The sequence below is a fragment of the Meles meles genome, chromosome 12 (genome assembly GCF_922984935.1).
Source record: "Meles meles chromosome 12, mMelMel3.1 paternal haplotype, whole genome shotgun sequence".
Classification (NCBI taxonomy): Eukaryota; Metazoa; Chordata; class Mammalia; order Carnivora; family Mustelidae; genus Meles; species Meles meles.
Window position 1 is genome coordinate 33,913,737 of NC_060077.1, and position 20,330 is coordinate 33,934,066.

The following is a 20,330-nucleotide window of genomic DNA, read 5'->3' on the forward strand; positions in this document are numbered from 1 at the left end:
TTAAGCATCTGCCTTCAGCTCAGGTCATGATCTCAGTGAGGAGTGAGTTGGGCTCCCTGCTCAGTGGGGAGTCTGCTTCTCCCTTTCCCTCTGCCCCTTACCTACTGTTCATGCTCTCTTTGAAATAAAATAAAATCTTTTTAAAAAATGGCAGAGCAAGATTATTTTCCATTCCTAACAGCTAAATATGTTAAAAGTTATTTGTGAACAATCTGTTCTATCATTTCCCTATCTTTTCAACCATTAATTAGTAAATGTTTAATTCATTGCTTTGGTCCTATGTTTCTCTGGAGTATCCCTAACCCGACCTTAGGTCAGTATTAGTCAACTATAACTCTTCTAAAATGCATACTTCACCACTTTGCAAAACTAAATAACTTCATGTTGCTCTTCTGCGAAGCTTCCATTCCCAAATAGGAAGCAACCTGCAGATGTGATTGTTCTGTGCCAACCCAGACGAAGTTCCTGAAAAGCTGCACAAGTGTAGCTTTACTTCCTATCAATAATTAAGCTGCACAGACAGGACAACTGGTTATCAGAATCTGGTCCCCAAGACTTCCTTCTTAGAATATTATTTGTAAAAAATGGCCAGCCAGGTTATGGTTCAGACATATTAAAAGTCAGGAAGCTTTGTCTATAAAATGTCCGTTAGACAAAACCAGCAGAATAAGTTGAGCCAGACCCAAGGTAATGAAGGACAGAACCATGTGGGCTTTAGGGACCACCATCCCTCATCATCTGCCCAGCTGTATCTCCTGCTTTGTAATTTGGTATGCAGAGTAACATGTCTGCACAATCTGATGTTTTCTACTTCAGGAAATCTTTCCCAACTCACTCATATCTCTTAATCCCTTTAGGCTATATACACTCTAAGTGGCCATGGCCATGGGCTCTACTCTGCTAAGGAGCATGAATCTTTTTTTTTTTTTTTTAAGGTTTTTTTTTTTTTTTTTTTTTTTTTGACAGATAGAGACCACATGCAGGCAGAGTGGCAGGCAGAGAGAGAGGAGGAAGCAGGCTCCCCGCTGAGCAGAGAGCCCGATGTGGGACTCAATCCCAGGACCCTGGGATCATAACCCAAGCCAAAGGCAGAGGCTTCAACCCACTGAGCCACCCAGGCAGCCCAAGGAGCATGAATCCTGAACTTCACTGTGGTTGGTTCCACAAAAACACAGGGAACTCTGTATAGGGAACATATGGCAAAATTCTACTGAGTAAATTAAAAAGGCATAATATTTAATCCTTCAAAAGTCACCATGCTAACATCTGAACAACACCTTGAGGGAAGGGAAGTCATACTTACTCTGGTGGGATAAATCCATGTTGTGGTGTTACAGTAAGGCAATGTGCCGGCCAATACAACTCAAATTTCAGTAACCTAACAGAATTATTTAAAATCTGGAAACATGCAGTTTTTGCCAGATCACCTATTATATCAGAGAAATAAAATATAACTTACATTTAGCGTTAGTGAAAAAACCCAAATGTTAATAAATAGTAAAAAAGGATCCTAAATACATTCGTCTACCAACTTAATTTTGCTTTATAGAAATTTCAAATCCCTGGTAAAATAAAACCATTATGTTTACTCTTAAACTACAAAGATATTAAACAAAAAGGTAAAAGGACATCTGGAAATTGTTACCATTGGTCTTATCTTGGGCACATACATTGGTACCAGATTTATTCCTACTCTGAAGCAACTATATCAAAGTGAAGAGTAAAAGATGCCAAGTACCAAATGAGATCTTTGGGGCAAGGGATGTGGTGGGAGAAAGGGCCCATGGACTAGGGGCCCAGCCAGATGGAGAACTGGAAGCTTGGAATGAGGACAATGGCCTTGTGCTAGACAATGCAAAGGTTGTGTGTGAGGTAGGTCTCAGTAGGGGAGAGGAGGACCTGCATAAGCCATTAGTCACATCTGTGTACACTCCAAGTATATTTCCTAGATGAGCAATGGGTTCAGAGTGAGTACAGCCCTGATTTCCAGAGTGCACTGCTGTTGTGTTGTTACTGATATACTCACAAGAGGGGGCCATCAAAATCAAGTGTTCAGGCTGGACAGTCCACATTTCCTCGGAGGATGATTTGTCTTGGGGTGGGCAAACAGCTTGTGAAAGAAGTGGAGAACCTTGAGGACCCTTAACTGGTAAAACATCCAAAGAAACATTGCCACCATGTTTCCCAGGACCATCAGATTCACTATAGAAACAGAAAGAGAGATGGGGAGAGGAAAGAAATTAAAAATGATAAGAAGCTGGGGCATCTGGGTGGCTCAGTCATTATGTGTCTGCCTTCAACTCAGGTCATGATCCCAGAGTCCTGGGATCGAGCCCCATATTGGGCTCCCTGCTCAGCGGGAAGCCTACTTCTCTTTCTCTCACTCCCCCACTTGTATTCACTTCCTGGTTGTGTCTCTATCAAATAAATGAATAAAATCTTAAAAAAATACAAAAAAATAAAAAGCTTATGACTAAGGATGTTAACCATTTGCCATGCATTGTAAATGAAATACTGTGTTTTCTCGCCAATATTTTACTGCAATGTTTTACTTTTTGGTTGTACAGAAGCTGCATATTAAAATATTATATTTCTGATTTTAAAAAAAGATAAAAAGCCAGACCATGTCATATTTTTATATTAATTCCTCATAAATCTAAAAACATTTAGATAAAACTGAAAGTGCATTATGGAATATACTGTGTATGTTTCATGGAACAAAAATTGTTCACTGTGTATTTTTTTTTTAGGATTTTATTTATTTATTTGACAGAGAAAAAGATCACAAACAGGCAGAGAGAGAAGGGGAAGCAGGCTCCCCACCAATAGAGAACCTGATGCGGGGCTCGATCCCAGGACCCTGAGATCATGACCTGAGCCGAAGGCAGAGGCTTAACTCACTGAGCCACCTAGGCGCCCCTTCACTGTGTATTTTTTTTTTTTTAAGAATTTATTTATTTATTTGAGAGAGAGACAGTGAGAGAGAGCATGAGAGGAGAGAAGGCCAGAGGGAGAAGCCGACTCCCTGTGGAGCTGGGAGCCACATGTGGGACTCGATCCCAGGATTCCGGGATCATGACCTGAGCTAAAGGCAGTTGCCCAACCAATTGAGCCACCCAGGTGCCCTTCACTGTGTATTCTTAAAGTAATGTATAAAAATACAGTATAGTTCAAATATTGTTATACTAACCTTTCATTAGAAAACTGATTTAATTTCTTTCCTGTCTTGACCTTAGCATGCCATCTGAAGTCTCTTAAAAGATTTATGAGAAAACCACCCAATATTAAGAATTTTTAAAAAACAAAACTCTTAATATATCTATAACTGTATAATGATAACTGGTTTCATGATGCTAATATCAAAGAAAGTCTTCTGGGCAAAATACTATGGTAAGAAATGCTGATAAGGTTTAAGATTTTTTATTAAGTGTTAAAAGTATTTAGCCTTAGATTACAAAAAAATGTAATTCTAATGAATTTTGTAATCATAGAAGCATATGATTTAACTGAAGTTCACTTGGGTGGTGCCCCAATTCTCCTACCATAGAGCAGAGCTCCAAATTTATTTCAAGTAGACACTTAATAGACAGAGAAGAATCTTCTCCTTACCCTCTCATCCATTGCCCTCTCATTTGCTTCTTTTCCAATCAGACCTGTACTGCCCCAGAGACAGAGTTATAATGGAGGTACCAGCTAAAAGTCATAAACAATTTTTTACAGATTATAAAGCTGCTTCTTGGTTGTTTATTTTCCTAAAAACCAGCTCCTCACAATTTAAGTGGTTTTTGATATACTTTTTAATCTATGTAACAACTATTTTTAACTCTTTGACTGAATATCTTAGAAAAGAATTATCATTAGAAGCATAGAAATCCTTTTAATATATTGTTGAATTCAGTCTGCCAATACTTTTTTGAGTATTTCTACATCTGTGTTCATTAAGGATACTGACATGTAATTTTCTTTTTCTAAGGTGTTTTTGCCTGGTTTCGGTATCAGGATAATGCTGGCATCATAAAAGAAGTCCTTCTTTCCATTTATTTTTTGGAATAATTTGAGAAAGACAGATACTAGCTTTAGTACAGCGAAAGGAATCATCAAAACAAAATGAAAAGGCAACCTACTGAAACCTACTTACAAATCATTTATCTGATAAAAGGTTAATATCCAGATGACAGAAAGAACTTATACAACCCAGTACCAAAAAAAGGAAATAGCCTGGTTTAAAAAAATGGGCAGAGGACTTGAATAGACATCTTCCCAAAGAAGACATACAAATGACCAAGAGGCACATGAAAAGATGCTCAAAAAGAAAGAAAAGATAGTCAACATTACTAATCATCAAAATCACAGGAAATCACCTCACACCTCTCAAACTGGCTATTATCAAAGACAACAAAAAAGTGCTAGCAAAGATGGAGAGCAAAGGGAACCCTTGTGCACTGTTGGTGGGAATGTAAACTGGTAAAGCCCCTATGGAAAACAGTATGGAGGTTCCTCAAAAAAATTGGAAGTAAAGCTACTGTATGATCCAGCAATTCTACTCTAAGTATTTATCCAAAGAGAATGAAAATACAAATCTGAAGAGATATATGCATCCCCACATTCACTGCAGCATTATTTAAAATAGCCAAAATATCGACACAACCTATGTCCATGACAGATGAATGGATAAAGATGTGGTTTATATGCCCAGTGGAATATTAGTCATAAAAACAGAATGAAATATAACCATTTGTGACAACATGCACCTAGAGGGAATTAAGCTAAGTGAAGTAAGTCAGACAGAGAAAGACTAATACTAAATAATTTCACTTATATGTGGAATCTAAAATACAAAATGAATGGACAAAACAAAACAGAAACAGACTCTTAGACACAGGAAACAAACTGTTGGGTTTCAGGGGGCGGGAGAGGGGCTGGGTGTGGGTGAAACAGGTGAAGGGGTACAAACTTCCAGTTAAAAAATAAACAAATTATGGGGATGTAATAAACAGCTTAGGGAATATAGTCAATAATATTGTAATAACTTTGTATGGTGACAGATGGTAACTAGACTTATTGTGGGCACCATTTCATAATGCATAAAAATATCAAATCACTATGATGTACAACTGAAACTAAACGGAAATTGCATATGAGTTATACTCTAATAAGGTTTTTGTTTTCTGTTTTTTTGTTTTTTTAAATATAGGGAAGAAGGCAAGCTGGAATGAGTTGGAGGCACTAGGTAGGTGTGTTAGCCCTCAGTTGGTGGCTGCAACTTCCAGAGAACTCTCAGCCAATACGAGTTGGCAACACTGTGTCAAGGAGACAGCCCATGTGATGAGAAGACTGGTTAAAAACAGGAGAACTGCGTAAATGCAAATATACTGAAGATAATGAAGCCAGGTTTCTCAGTACTGGAGATATCAGTGTAAACTCATGGTTTCAACATATTTATAAACAGATTTGGATACATGTGGATTTATATATAAATACATGTATTTCCTAGCTCTGACCACTGAGGGGTCCTAGAAGCAGTAACACCTGAAAAGCAACAGCACACTTACTACTTATATCCCGGTTTCTAATACTATTCTCTACCAAAAGGACTCAGGACTTCTATTCCAGGGCTGGGACAAGGAAAGTATACATGAAACGTGAATATCCACTGTGCCAGTGAATAATGAGCCAGGTTAAGCGACCAAACGGTGACAGTAAAGGATTAATGCTGAATCCAGCAGTCCTCCCTGATGTATGTAAGTACACAAAAGAGGGTAAGGTAAATCTCTTCCTCATCATGAAAGACAACTAGAAAATGTAGAAACACAGAATTAGAAAATCACCACTTGGTAAATAAGACAATTAACGGGATTCAGGCAATGATCATCAGTGGGGTGCTACGAGTGCGAAAAGGAACATGATACTCATTATCTCTAAGGATCTCCCTTTAAGACATTCAGTAACTATAGTGGAGAAACTGGCAGACACCATCTTAATTAAGCAATAGAAACATTTCTAGTAATGGGACAAATAAGCATTGTTTGTTACCTGAGAAGATGTACTGAGAAAACAAACAGCATCATTTCCATGGTGTGAGGGACGTTTTACAAAGTAACTAGTCTATACTCTACAAAAACATCAAGGTCACTGGCAAGAAAACAGCAGCTTGCCTGCACCCTTTCCCCATTTTTTACTAGGGAATTCCCAGGAAAAAAAGAAGGATGACTTGGTCAAATTCCCTGTGATCTTCCTAATGACACCTCCCAGCAAATACACTAATTTACTTTTCTATGGAATGCTTATAAAAGGATATTCCCGGGGGCGCCTGGGTGGCTCGGGGGGTTAAAGCCTCTGCCTTCGGCTCAGGTCATGATCCCAGGGTCCTGGGATCGAGCCCCACGTCGGGCTCTCTGCTCCGCAGGGAGCCTGCTTTCTCCTCTCTCTCTGCCTGCCTCTCTGCCTAGTTGTGATTTCTCTCTGTCAAATAAATATTAAAAAAAAAAAAAAAAAAGGATATTCCCGGTCTGTCTAGTATTGGTTATGGCAAAGAAATCTGAAATTTATGAATTTATGTGGCACAGTTGTTTGAAAAAATATCACATAAAGTATGCAATTACACAAGTATAAAATAGCATTTGTAACTGAAATAGCTCCCCCTTTTGTGTAAGCAATGGATCATCGCAGGCACAACTTAGAGACCTCATGTTAAATTTGAACCAGAGTATTTTTTTAATTTTTTATTTTTTTATAAACATATAATGTATTATTAGCCCCAGGGGTACAGGTCTGTGAATCGCCAGGTTTACACACTTCACAGCACTCACCATAGCACATACCCTCCCCAATGTCCATAACCCCACCACCCTCTCCCTAACCCCCTCCCCCGGGTCACTCTCAGTTTATTTTGTGATAGTAAGAGTCAGAGTAGAGTATTAATGTTGCAAAAAGTGCCTAGGAAGCATCATTAGCAATCCCAATTTCCTCACGTTTTCATCTAAAATTATTACTAAAGCTTAGTTCTGGGTAATATCTTTGATTCTGTGGCTCTGGTTTGATGACGCAACCCTCTGTTCTTTCATGAAAGAGGACAGACTGAGGAAGTGTTCTATGTTGAAAAAGGAGAAAGAAGACAGGCTAACTAAATGTAAGGTGTGATCTCAGATTAGACTCAGACCAAAGAGGAGATTTCTTGCTTATTTCTTTGATTCAAATACATAAAACTTTATTAGGGAACTGGGGGATTTGCATGGAATCTGTGGACTAGATCTTAGCACTTTAACAATACTAAGGTCCTAATTTTGATGGGTTTACTATACCTATTTAGAAGAAGGTTTGTGTTTTCAGGAAACTTAGGACAAACTGGTCATTATACCCTCAACTGTTTCAGAAAAAAGTTATATATATACATGTATAAAATAAAAAGGTAAATGTGGTAAAATGTTAGCAACTGAGGAATCTCAATGGAGGCAGCATATATTCTATTTTTAAACTCTTCCATAAATTTGAAATTATTTCAACTTAAACTAAAGTATAAAGATGAAATAAACGTTTTGGGAGGCAAAAAAGTACAGAGAAAAGATCAACTCTACTATGAATTAAATTATCTTGAAATCTGGTGAAAGATGTTTTATCTGTTTTACCTTTTAGATTCTAAGTCAGCTTTGGAAGAAGACTGAAGGAATTCACTGCTAGACCTGGAATCTCTGAATTCTCCAATTACTGAAAGTATAATTTTACGCATGTTTCCATAAAAGAGCTGAATATCATTAGGCCGTTGGGGAAGATCATATACTGAAATGGAAAATAATGTTTGAAATACATGAATCATCACATAATCACACCACAAAATAACAGATAAACCCACACATTAACCACCACAGAATATTATTTTCTTAAGAAGGTTGAGGATGAGTGACAATTGATGTTTACCTCTACTAACTAGCATGAAATTATAGGCAGCTCAGGCTCTGGCCTTGAATTTGGTAACTTAACCTCTCTAAACCCTAGTCTCCTCAAGGATAAATATAAAATAACAATCCATCTCAGGGGTTGTTGTGAGCATTAGAGTATTAATATGCTTAAAACTCCATATGCAACAAGCTGACCATGGGCCAGGTACTGTTCTAATCCCTTCGTGCATATTAATCTAGTCAGCTTTCACAACAACTCTTTGAGGTAGGTATATATTATCTCCACTTCAAGGATGAGGAATCTGAAGCACAAAGAGGTTAAGGATATACAATTTATAAGTGGTGGTCTCACAGACATTTAACTTTAACAAATCTAGAAATCCGGCAACAATACTACTAAATTTGGCAATTAATAAAACAGTGCTAGAGTTGAACCTCTCTAGCTTAGTCCACCCAAATTTGTATACACAAGAAATTTTATAGAACATCCTTGTATTCCACATTTAAATAAAACATTAAGAGGGGTGCCTGGGTGGCTCAGTCAGTTAAGCCTCTGACTCTGTTCTCAGCTCAGATATTGATCTCAGGGTCATGAGTTTAAGCCCCACACTGGGCTCTACACTAGGCATGGAGTCTACTTAAAAAAAGTAATAAGCTGGACATTAAAAATTACACTGTTCATTTTTATTTTTTTAAAAGACTTTATTTATTTGATAGACGGAGATCACAAGTATGCAGAGGAACAGGTAGAAAGAGAGGAGGAAGCAGGCTCCCTCCTGAGCAGAGAGCCCGATGTGGGGCTGGATCCCAGGACCCTGGGATCATGACCTGAGCCGAAGGCAGAGGCTTTAACCCACTGAGTCACCCAGGCACCCCAAGAATTACACTTTTTAAATGAAAAATTTTTAAAAGGACACGCTAAATGTAAATTGACATTTATAATAACCAAGATACTGGACTATAAAAATTTAAATCAAGTATGAAAATATTTGCCACAAATCTTATCATTTTGCAAAAACAGATTATAAATACCTGTAATGGTAATGTGTTCAAATAACCATGTAAAAAGTTCAACTGCAACATTCTCACAGGTGATCTACTATACTAACCAACTCAAGACAAAGTGGGACTGGTTCCTCCTTTCCTCTGGACAATAACTATACCATCTCAAGGAATCTAGTACTCTGGTGTCCCAAAGACCTACCTGAAGTCCCAACTCAACCCCATCTTAGATGAGAGTCTTGACAGGTTACTTGAGCTCTTGGTTGGGTTTGTCAACATGACCCTTAACCTAACACATTTCTTGAATTTCTGTACATGGAACTCCCTCTCTTTGGACGATCTTTCCCCATTCTGGTCCCTATCTTCTCCATCTTGTCAACTTCTCATTCTTCAAGATACTTCAAGAGTCACTGCATTTTAAATGGGGTACCCTTTCTCTATATTCTCCAGATTCCTTTTTTTTTTTAAATTTTATTTATTTATTTGAAAGAATGCAGGAGAAGGAGAGAGAACACAGAGGGAGAGGGAGAAGCAGACTCTCTGCTGAACAGGGAGTCCGATGTGGTACTTGATCCCAGGAACCTGAGATCATGATCTGAGCCAAAGGCAGACACTCAACCAACTGAGCCACCCAGGCATCCCTATATTCTCCAGATTCCGAAACACACATCCATCATGGCCCTTTTCATACCACACATTAATCACCTGTCTTCCCCTTAGTCTGTGAGAACCTAAAGGGCAAGGACTGCATCTTTCACCTCTACAGTCTGGCACCCTCTACTCTCAATACATGTCCATCCAATCAATAAATGAAATGTCGCTGAATAATGCAACTGTGCCAACTTCTGAACCACCACAAACTCATCTACCCACTTTTAATCACAGTATTCAGGACTGTTGTAGTATGTTACTAAGTGCTTCTGTCTACAAAGCATAATTCAGTTTAACTCCTTTATTTATTGAGATCTTTCTTACGATGAAGGGAGGAGGAAGGTAAAGCTCAGAGGAGATAAAGTGACAGACATGGCTTTAAATTGTTTCAATTCCAAATCCAAGGTTCTTTCCATATTCAGCTCCCTTAACACCTGCTGACAAGATCCATTTCAAATCTTTTCACTTTTTTTTTTTTAACTAATCCACCCCTACCATTCCTTTGAGTAGATGATCTAGACTCCTAATTACCAAAAAGATCACAGACTATTCTACATCACCTCTACATAGGCATAAATATCCCTTTATCATTTCATATTTTAGAAGTAATATATATTTTACCATTAAAAAACTAAGTAACAAAAATGGGGGAAAAAATACTACCACCTGAAATTCTACTACTAGAACATAACCACTGTCAATAGTTGGTGTGCATACTCCTGCAATTTTACCTATGTAGCTGTATACAGACACATTAAATTATTTTTACCAAGAGATCTTAATATGTAAACTTTAAAACAGTTTTTCTTAATTAATGAAGAGATTTCTCTTGTCATTTAATATAGAATCATATTGTTTTAACAGCTTCAAAATATTCTATTACATAATTAAACAATGCCCTATTCTTGGACATTTAAGTTACTTCTAACTTCCTGCTGTTATGAACAACATTGTGGCAAAAATCTGCCCATTTTTACACAATTTGTATGTCTCGGTACATATATTTTTTAACAGTAATAAACACCATCAGATGCTTAAATGATTCAGCTCAAATACAGCTAAAAATCTAGGTTGGAATTAATCCACAGCTGTCTATTTTGGATTTTTTTCCCCACTGTCACATCCTCCTCCGTATATTGCAGAGCAGACACAGAAATCTCAAAATGAGTTCAAGTTTGCAAGTATTAAACCTTAAATAGTAATTACTTTGAGTTTAATAATGACCATTCTCCTCCAGTTTATAAGTCTATCCATAGAATAGGTGCCATAATACATTAATAATATCCAACATTTATATAGCAAAGCTCTCTCATTTTATTTTCACAATTCCTTATGGATGAGAAGTTAGGTATTATAGCTCTCATTTCCGAAAAAGGAAACGAGCTCAGTGATGTCCAGAGTCATACAGCAGAAATGGGGCTCAAACTCAGCCTGACTCCATAATCTAATACTCCTCCACCCTATAACACATCACTGGACCTAGATAAATCTTTTGAGTCATTTGTAGTAGTTAGACATGTTGAAATTCTTACCTTCAGTTACTAGTAATTCATCCTGAAATTTTTCCGCAAAATCAACGTGCTGCAGCACGCTATGTTCTGGAAGTACTTGTTCTATAATCCCTGGTTTATGAGATAGGGCTCTGCCAATAGAGATTTTTATTCAAAAATGATTTTACATAAATTAGATTTTCATTAGTGTATTTGGCAAATCTCACAAACAGCATGCATAATGCATTGGAATATAGATCTCATGTCTTAAATCCTAATATAAGTAATTTTTAAAAGAAAATCTATTTTGGAAGTCCCCTTCAAAGTTATACATGGTAGTACAGTCATCACTTTTAGTGAAATATTAACATTAAAACAAGAGCTCCCTAAAATAAGAGTAGAAAGAAGAGTGAAATTAGCTTCTTTTCAGGTCTTACATTTTCAATATTTGTATGAATTTGGTCATAGTTAGAAATCTGTCTCAGAAAAAAAAGAATATGGCAAGAACATGATGTAAGTAAGAGTTGTCAGAGAGAGACATTTAAATTGCCATGTGACTGTATTTTATCGGACCTCTTCTAAAGAATCTCTGAGGTAAGAGAATGGAAATGTAAATTTCTCTGTAATACTCAGATGTTCACAAACAAAAGAAATCTCATTACTATGTATATGTGGCAAAGAGAAGTTCTAAAACAATATGCTCATTTCTATATCCCAGTAGAGCTAAAAGGGGAAAAAAACCTCAAATCTGTAATTTAATTTCTCCAAATGCCAGTTTCTATATTTAAAATACTTAATTGAGAAACAAAACCAGGTTCAAGGTTGAGCTCTTTACATTGGGTCTATTCTAACATCATGTAGCTACCTATCATTCAAGTCTCTTTTTAAAGGGTCCAACAATCCTCAACAGATTAAAAATAAAACAATTTCCTAAATTATGTATCAGAATAACACAAAGCAGAGCACAAAGGGTTGGATGAAGGAAATACTGGTATACTCATATAACCCTCTCCTACTGGGAGTGAATTATTTCCTACTGACAGATGAAATGCTGTGACTTCACTTATTTTATATTCAGGCCCTGTAGGCTAGGAAATAAAATTTCATAATGCAAGAACTCTTGAATTCACCATGCAAAAAGTTACCTATGTTTAAATCACACTTAAATCTAAATGTCTAAATTTGACATTTTTGTGTATTAAAGTATATTTAGAAATATTCTAGAAACACATGCATTAAGCTAGTCAAGTTAAATACCCTACACATTTCTAAATACAACTTAATCCTTTCAAATAATTCACAACACTCCCAGAAATACTACAAATAAGTAAGGTGTGTTTATACACAATATATTCTTCAGTAGGGCCTAAATCTGTTCTAAAATTGACCTATCATCATTAGGAACACCATCCTATTATAAAGTCCAAGGTACCTATCTGCATAAAGGAGAAGAGGCACAATGCATACGTCTAGAAAAGAAGGCATAATGCAAATATGGCAGATGGGTTTCCTACACGCATTTCTTCCTCATAAATTAGACTATCATAGTGGAGTATCAGCTGTACAAATTTTACCAAGATTTTTTCAGCCACTGGTTTACTAATAAGTAGCTGAGCATGTTCTATAACTTTCAAATCCCAAACCGCTTTTAAGCCTTCATTATTTCTACTGAAGAGTTTCCAACATCATCTAAGATAAATAACCTACCTTCGATACTGCTGTCTTGAAATTTCATCGCCACCAAAGAAGTATATAGTTGACAGTTCTGTTGTGGTTGTATAATTGCTCTCCCTGACTGATGGATTATATATTATAGTAACATCCTGATGCCAAGGAAAAAAAAAATGATGAGTAATTATTAAATATTTTTCTTAAGTCATTTCATTGTGAGTTAACTATCATATGAGCCTAAACAGTCAATACACATGGATGAACATGACAGAATTTCTAAGAAGATTAGGTATTCCCATTCCTTCATTACTCTCAAATACTAGTTTTTAGCCATAAAATACATAATTCTTAATTTAACCTAAAAATGAGTCCAATATTTTTAGTGCAGAGACTTATACTTACTTCTCGTGTTTTTTCTTTGAGCACAAATTTATCTGGAAAAATCCTTAAAACTTTAGGATCCAGCAAAACTTTTTTCTGAGAATCCTTAAAACCTACTGCTTTAACAAAAGCTGCCCGAGAGCCAGTGTTATGAACAGAAAAAACAATTCTACTTTCTTTGCCAGGTATTAAGTCATTCACTGTTACCATGTAACTGTCAGATAACTTTTTAACATCTTCCAAAATAAGATTACTTGTTCCTCCATATCCAGACAAAGGTATCTATAAGCAGAAAATACATATACCCAAAATTATTTTTATGTAAGCAGAAAGAAGATTAAATTATAGACAGGAAAAAAAAAAAACCCTCACAGATTTAATACAACTATTATTTTTTGTGTACTTTGGCTAGTTACCCCAATACCAGTCCAGCATTATATTAAAGAACTTCTCTTAGGACAAAAACAAATCAAAGAGTTAAAAAAATATTTACCTTCCAATTTTTAGGTATGCAAAATTATTTCATTTTTACATAAGCCAAGCTTAGATGATTAAGGAATAAAATATTAGTATAGATAAACTTGCTTAAGAAGTGTTTAGGGTGAAACATACTGATGTCTGTAATTTACTTTGTAATGCTTAAAAAAAAAGAGACAAATTGATGGATGGTGAGATATGTGATCAAAGAAATACAGCAAAATGTTAACTGTAGAATCTAAGTGGTAGGGTATGTGAGGGTTCACCATATAATTCTTCCAACTTCCCAATAATTATCAATTTTGAAAATGAAATGTGTTAGTGAAACAAAATCTATTGTTCTATACTCCTGTTAGCTTTTGATCTACCAGTATGAGAAAAGAAGTGTGCCAAAGGGACCAAACAGAAGCCAAGAACTCAACTCCCAGAGGACAGACCCCTTGGTAGACAGAATGAAGACCGGAGGCAGGCTTTAGGGGCCAACCGGTGTGGTATCTAAGCCAGGCTGCTTCCACAGGGTTCAGCACTACCAGGAAACAAGGATTCAAGAATAAAGTCTATAAATAAAAATGTAGGAAAATAGATATGGTGCTGGAAAACAAACTTTCCATATCTTTTTTTTTTTTTTAAGATTTTTTATTTATTTATTTGACAGACAGAGATCACAAGCAGGCAGAGAGGCAGAGAGAGAGAGAGGAGGAAGCAGGCTCCCTCCTGAGCAGAGAGCCTGATGCGGGGCTCGATCCCAGGATCCTGGGATCATGACCTGAGCCGAAGGCAGAGGCTTCAACCCACTGAGCCACCCAGGCGCCCCTCCATATCTTTTAAAATGCACTCCTTTAAGTGGCACCTGGGTGGCTCAGTCTATTAAGCATCCAACTATTTTGGCTCAGGTCATGATCTGAGGATTCTGGGATGGAGCTCCTAGCTCAGCAGGAGTCTGCCTGAGATTCTCTCTCTCCTGTTCCCTCCCCCAGCTCACACACGCATATGCTCCTTCTATCTCTCTCTCTCTAAAATAAATAAACGGGGGTGCATGGGTGGCTCAGTCAGTTAAGTGTCTGCCTTTGGCTCAGGTCATGATCTCCGGGTCCTGAGATTGAGCACAGAATCTCTAATAAATAAATAAAATCTTTAATAAAATGATCTTTAAAAAATGCACTCCTCGGGCACCTGAGTGGCTCAGTGGTTTAAAGCCTCTACCCTCGGCTCAGGTCATAAACCCAGGGTCCTGGGATCGAGCCCCACATCAGGATCTCTGCTCAGCAGGGAGACTGCTTCCTCTTCTCTCTCTCTCTGCCTACCTCTCTGCCTACTTGTGATCTCTGTCAAACAAATAAATAAAAAATCTTTAAAAACAAATGCACTCCTTTAAAAGTGATCTATCATTCCTAACTATTAAACTGTGTTTCAGAGGCGCTCAGTTGATTAAGTTGAGAAAAGTTGAGTTGGCTCAGTTGATTAAAAGTCTGCCATCTGCTCAGATCATGGTCTTGGGGTCCTGCAAAAACCTGCTCAGGATCCCTGCTTAGAGGGGAGTCTGCCTCTTCCTCCCATTCTGCCCCTTTCCCCCCATCCATGCGTGTGCTCTCTCTCTCAAATAAATAAAATCTTTCAAAAAATAAAATAAAATAAAGTAAAATGTGTTCCAAAGAATGTCTTGCAAACTTGAAAACATCAATAGCTTATTTTGAGTTGTGTTACACATTTAAATTAACGTTTTGAAAAATTAAATTAGGGACCTCATAAATTGGTATTGGCTTGCCCATGTAGTCCTCTCCACAAACCACCTGATTCTGACTTGAAACCAGACCATCAGGTTATGTGGTACTCTGGCACTGTGTCCTCGGCTCATGTAGAAGGATGTTCTTCCTAAAGACAACACTTAATGCTTTTTTTTTTTTTTTAATTAAGTAAACCCTACCCACAATGTGGGTCTAAAACTCAGAATCCCAAGATCAAGAGTCACATGCTCTACTGACTAAGCCAGCCAGGCACATGACCACTTACATCTTTAAACAATTTTGCCCACCACAGCTCATGGGGCTAAGGTGAGAGCTCCACAGGGAGTATGTCAAGCTTCAGCATCAAAAAAAGCTAGATTTGCCATAAAGATCTACTACATTTCAAGGGTGCCTGGGTGGCTCAGTCAGTGAAGCATACAGCTCTTAATTTTGGCTCAGATCATGATCTCAAGGTCATGATCTCAAGGTCATAAGGTGGAGCCCTGTGTTGGGATTCTTTCTCTCTCTCCCGCTGCCCCTCCTCCCATCCCCCCTCACTATTCAGTCTCTCTCTCTCAAAAAAACAAACAAACAAACAAGCAAAAAAACAACCTTTTAAGCACTGCTAATCTTGTAATTCATTACATTCCTTCTCTAGCACTAGAAAATGGACCAACATTTTAGCCCCACAGCCAAAAACCAGGTCATTTTAAGGTATGCACTTTTATGGAGTACACTGTTTGATTACCCTGTCCTTCTTTCCTTTTCTCAATGATATACCAACTTCATCTCTCACTGCTCTAAATAAATCTAAAGAAATGAGTTGAAATCCTTTTTAAAAATCATGTTGGGAAGAAGCAAAATATAAAAAGCTCTCGTCTTTGTATCTCTAGTTCTGGATGAGTCTAGTAAATGGTATCAATAGATATTTTGCTGCATTGAAAGAATACAATTTACTTGGAAATAATATATTAAACAGTTTGATCTGGTTTTACCAAAAAATGTGTTCCTGTTGCATACACTTCAAAATTCTCAAACTGAAATGAAATTTAAAGGCACAAGAAGAGATGGTTTCCTACAGGAATACTATGGAGACTACTCTCATAACACAACACTTGTACAAAGCACATTAATTACTTCCTAACTTGTTTGTAAAGCAAGGCAATTACCTATTCTGACTTACAAAAAGCAGAATATACATAATTTACCAATATTAAACTAATAGTTACAACATGTAAGAAACTCCATGGGAGTAAAAAAAGCAGTATCATCTTACCGTGAACTTAACGCCCGGTTGTGATCGAATTCCCAGTTGCTTAATTTCTAGTTTAGCCAACATACAAGATAATCGAGTAGGTGCAAATAACACAGAGATGTGAATGTCTTCTTTTGGATGCATTCTAATCTCACAGTTACTGGTTAGTCGTTCTTCTGAACCAAAAGTGTGCTGAAGCTACAATTTAAAATAATCACTGCATACGACAAAAACAGGAGTCCAAATAAAACTACCATCAACCAACCCAAAGCTTCAAAGATGAAGCACCACCCAATGGTCTGCACATGTAAGTGGTCTAAAAGAACATGGAATAGCACCAAGCACTCTACAAACCTGAAAGCAGTCCTGGTCTTGTCCTCTGATGAGCAGTCGCAAATGCTGGGTTGTAGATGTACAATTATTGCGTAAAGCTAGCTTCTGAAGCCTAGAGACAATTACACATTGTAAATGTAGTTTTCCTCCATGGATACTGCTACAACTATAAAAACCAAAGCCAATTAAAACCGACTGCAGAGTTTAGAGATGGGCTGGATTACAAATACTACTTTATTAGCAGCGGGGAAAGGTATCTCCATAGTCCTAAGATGCCACATTTCTGAAAACATACTCAAAACATAACCACTTTGTCAAAGAAACTCTTTGGGTTTAATTATTCTCCTATTATAGCTCCTTAGTGGACCCTGTTATTTACACTACACATATAAGCCTTAGCTGTCTTGTAAAACAATCAAATGAAAATCCAGATTAACAAATTCATTAAGTCGCTAAGTCAATACTACGCTTAGCTTGAATTCCTAGCTTTCATGCGAACAAGGAGTCCCAGGCACACCACTTAGACATTTCACTCTAAGAGTCTCATTTGCACAAATTAGTCTTTTAAACAGTACATTGATTTAACCATACTTTTAAAAAGTTGTGATATGCAAGTACAATAGACTATGAATAACAGCTGGCTGGTGGTAAAAAAAAAAAAGTTTGTTCAATCTTTGAAAATACATGAATCCTCTTCATTGGGAAAATAGAAAATCATTAGTAAATCTCCATTTTATTCAAATTCTGAATAATGGCAGTTACATTATTTAAACTGTGGTCTATGTCTTGTCCAACTTGGGATAAAGGGGAAGGTTGCTGAGCTTAACCTCAGAATAAAATGCAAGACCTTCTGCTATCAGATACCCAAGAATAACATTCATAGGAACACTGACTAGGAGAGATTTACTGGGAAAAAAAAAAAAAATTCTTTAAAAGCTTTTATGTTTTACCTCTTTTTAAAGAAACGTGGTTATCATTTTCAAGTAGTAGAGTTACCAATCTGGGGAAGGGGGAGTTCAGTTTCTAGTTTTAAAAAGGAACTACACAAAATAAAAAAGGGTTAACTTCTTTATTATCTAGGGTCCACACAAATTAGTAAGAAAAAAAATACTAAATCCTAACCAACAAATAACAAAAGTATAGATGTAGACTTATGAGAGAGAAACTAGAATGAATGAATAAATATATGGAAACATGCAGAACTTCAAAAATCCAAAAACACTGGAATGAAATACCACTTTGGACCACTTTACCCTTAGAAAATATAATTTTATTAATTACCATTTCTATCTATAACTGAGGCAAAACGCATTACTCAATGAGAACACTGCGCCCCCACATTATATATGACTTTTTTCCTCTTTACTCTAGAAGAGCTCCCTTCAAATCTCCATTTTGCAGCAAGCACCTTCCTCCACAAAGACAGGCAGAGAACAGGCAAGTACCACACCGGAAGGGCACCTAGTAGGCACCAGCGCTTCCCACCCTTTGTTTCTGAGTCCTCTCCTAGCACCCACTGGGTCACAGCCCTCTGACTGTTTCTTAGGACATTTCTAATGGACAGAAAATGATCTCTTTCTAAGCAGACAGTACACCTCTTTATCACAGACTCTGCTGCAACATCCTTACAAAGGAGTAGCATAAGATACTTGGGATGGAAAAAATAATTTTCTATGCAGGACACCACAATGTATAAGGGGACTACAGAAACACAAGTCCATAGTTTAGCTAGGCAGGCACTGCACCAAAGACTGCACATACATTAGGCATGTTTCCTATGGATCTATTGCTTTCAACATAACCACTTTCAGCCATCATATGGCGTAGCATCCAAGGACTAAGGTAGCGTCCTTTTCATATGACTGGCAAGCTCCTCCAGGCTGAGTTAAGACACCTAGTCAACTATAAACAGGGGACATGACAGCTCTTCAGGTCAATTCCCTGTGCTGGCATGGGGCATACACTTACATCTGTTGGCTTAGAAGGTGGACCATGACTCTCCGTGAGGAAGGGAATTCGAGAAATAAAAGAGGACAGCCTGAAGTCCCTTCACTCAAGAGAGAGCCAGAGAAAAAATGCCACTGACAAGTCTAAAAGTATGCATAAGACAGTACACCCATTTTCAACCTCACTAATGGAATTTCTTATCTGAAAAAAATTTAGCACACATTAATTTTGTTTCATATGAGCTGTAAGATTTTAGGATGTTACAGCATCTGGAGCAGCTAGATTTTAAGAGCAGCCATTTTTGCCACATTAATCATTTGCTACAAATTTTATCAGAAGGTGGGGAATTCTGTCAAGAACAACACAAGGATGATGATGACTCTTACTGAGCTCTCTTTCGCCTTTGGTCAAAGGAAAGAGCAATAATAGAATGAGCTGTGAGTCAACAGAGACACGCAGTAACTGATGCTTGCCAGAGTATGCACTGTCATAATGCCTGTGGTTGCCAGGGCATACTGGAAAGTGATTTTCCACTTCCTTTTACTTAGACATCAATGGCTGATCTGAACAGCTAAGTTATTTCAGCCACCTTCAATAGCACAGAACTTCAAGGTCTCAATCACTATTTGTATATGTATTGGAGCAGACCACAAATTAATGTTTCAAGGAAAAATCTGGCATACAGACGCTGTTCAGGTTCAACTGAACAAAAGTGGAAAAGCCTTCTATAGAGAAACAGGCCCTTGTTCAGCCTTTCCTTTCAATGTGTATTCCTTAACTGCTGCAAAAAGCATATGACATAACAACACAGGAGCTAACTAAAGAGGGCACAATACCTCAGGATTTTTCAAAGGTCTAGCTGAGAGAATCTTTACTGAGAGCTGCTTCAAGAATACACAGCCCACCATTCTTCTAGGGGCCTAAGCTGTCCCAATCAAGTCACCACATGCTTCAGTACCCAGAAAACGCTGTTAGCTGAGTGTTCCCATGTGACGCGTCCGGACTGGACTGAGCACCTCAAAGGGGGAGCATCCTCATAGGAGTATTTGCTGTGAAGCTGTTTTACTTTGAGACTCACTATATTGTATGGATTTCTCTTTAAAAGGATCCTGGAGGAAACGCCTTAAGTCTATAGCAGGAACAGCTATACTCCCTCACACAGTAACTGGCTTGTTCTTAACCTCTGAACACTGTGCCTTGTTTCAGGATGATGGGGGAGGAATCAGAACTAAACACAAGACCCACCTCAAGGCAAGCGTACAGGGTCTGCAGGTGAACCTTTGGACACTACCTTTATGGTGACCACGTCTCATTTTCCCACAGCCATCTGCCCTCAACTGTTTTTATCTTACTGTGTCCTTTTGAAAGCTGCTTTTAGAACAAGACAAGGTACGTATGACCACACGGGTGATTAAGCAGATGTATGAACTCTATAAAGTAAGGCGGTTCGATTAGATCCTTTTTGCACTGACAAAACAGATTTTAAAGAAGATTCAGCCAGAAG

The 20,330-nt window shown here is 37.6% G+C and overlaps 1 protein-coding gene across 3 annotated transcripts in view; it reads right to left on the reverse strand.

The window, feature by feature from the left end:
- The window catches only part of CEP192 (centrosomal protein 192), a 134,787-nt gene that overhangs the window by 19,527 nt on the left and 94,930 nt on the right, over positions 1-20,330 (reverse strand). For all 3 annotated transcript variants that reach the window (XM_046024060.1, XM_046024059.1, XM_046024061.1), the window contains 8 exons: positions 16,901-16,991; positions 16,568-16,744; positions 13,112-13,372; positions 12,746-12,861; positions 11,081-11,190; positions 7,626-7,776; positions 2,027-2,202; positions 1,304-1,427 (listed from right to left, as the gene is read on the reverse strand). In XM_046024060.1, coding sequence (XP_045880016.1) covers positions 1,304-1,427; positions 2,027-2,202; positions 7,626-7,776; positions 11,081-11,190; positions 12,746-12,861; positions 13,112-13,372; positions 16,568-16,744; positions 16,901-16,991 — 1,206 coding nt within the window. The remainder of the gene's footprint in view (positions 1-1,303; positions 1,428-2,026; positions 2,203-7,625; positions 7,777-11,080; positions 11,191-12,745; positions 12,862-13,111; positions 13,373-16,567; positions 16,745-16,900; positions 16,992-20,330) is intronic.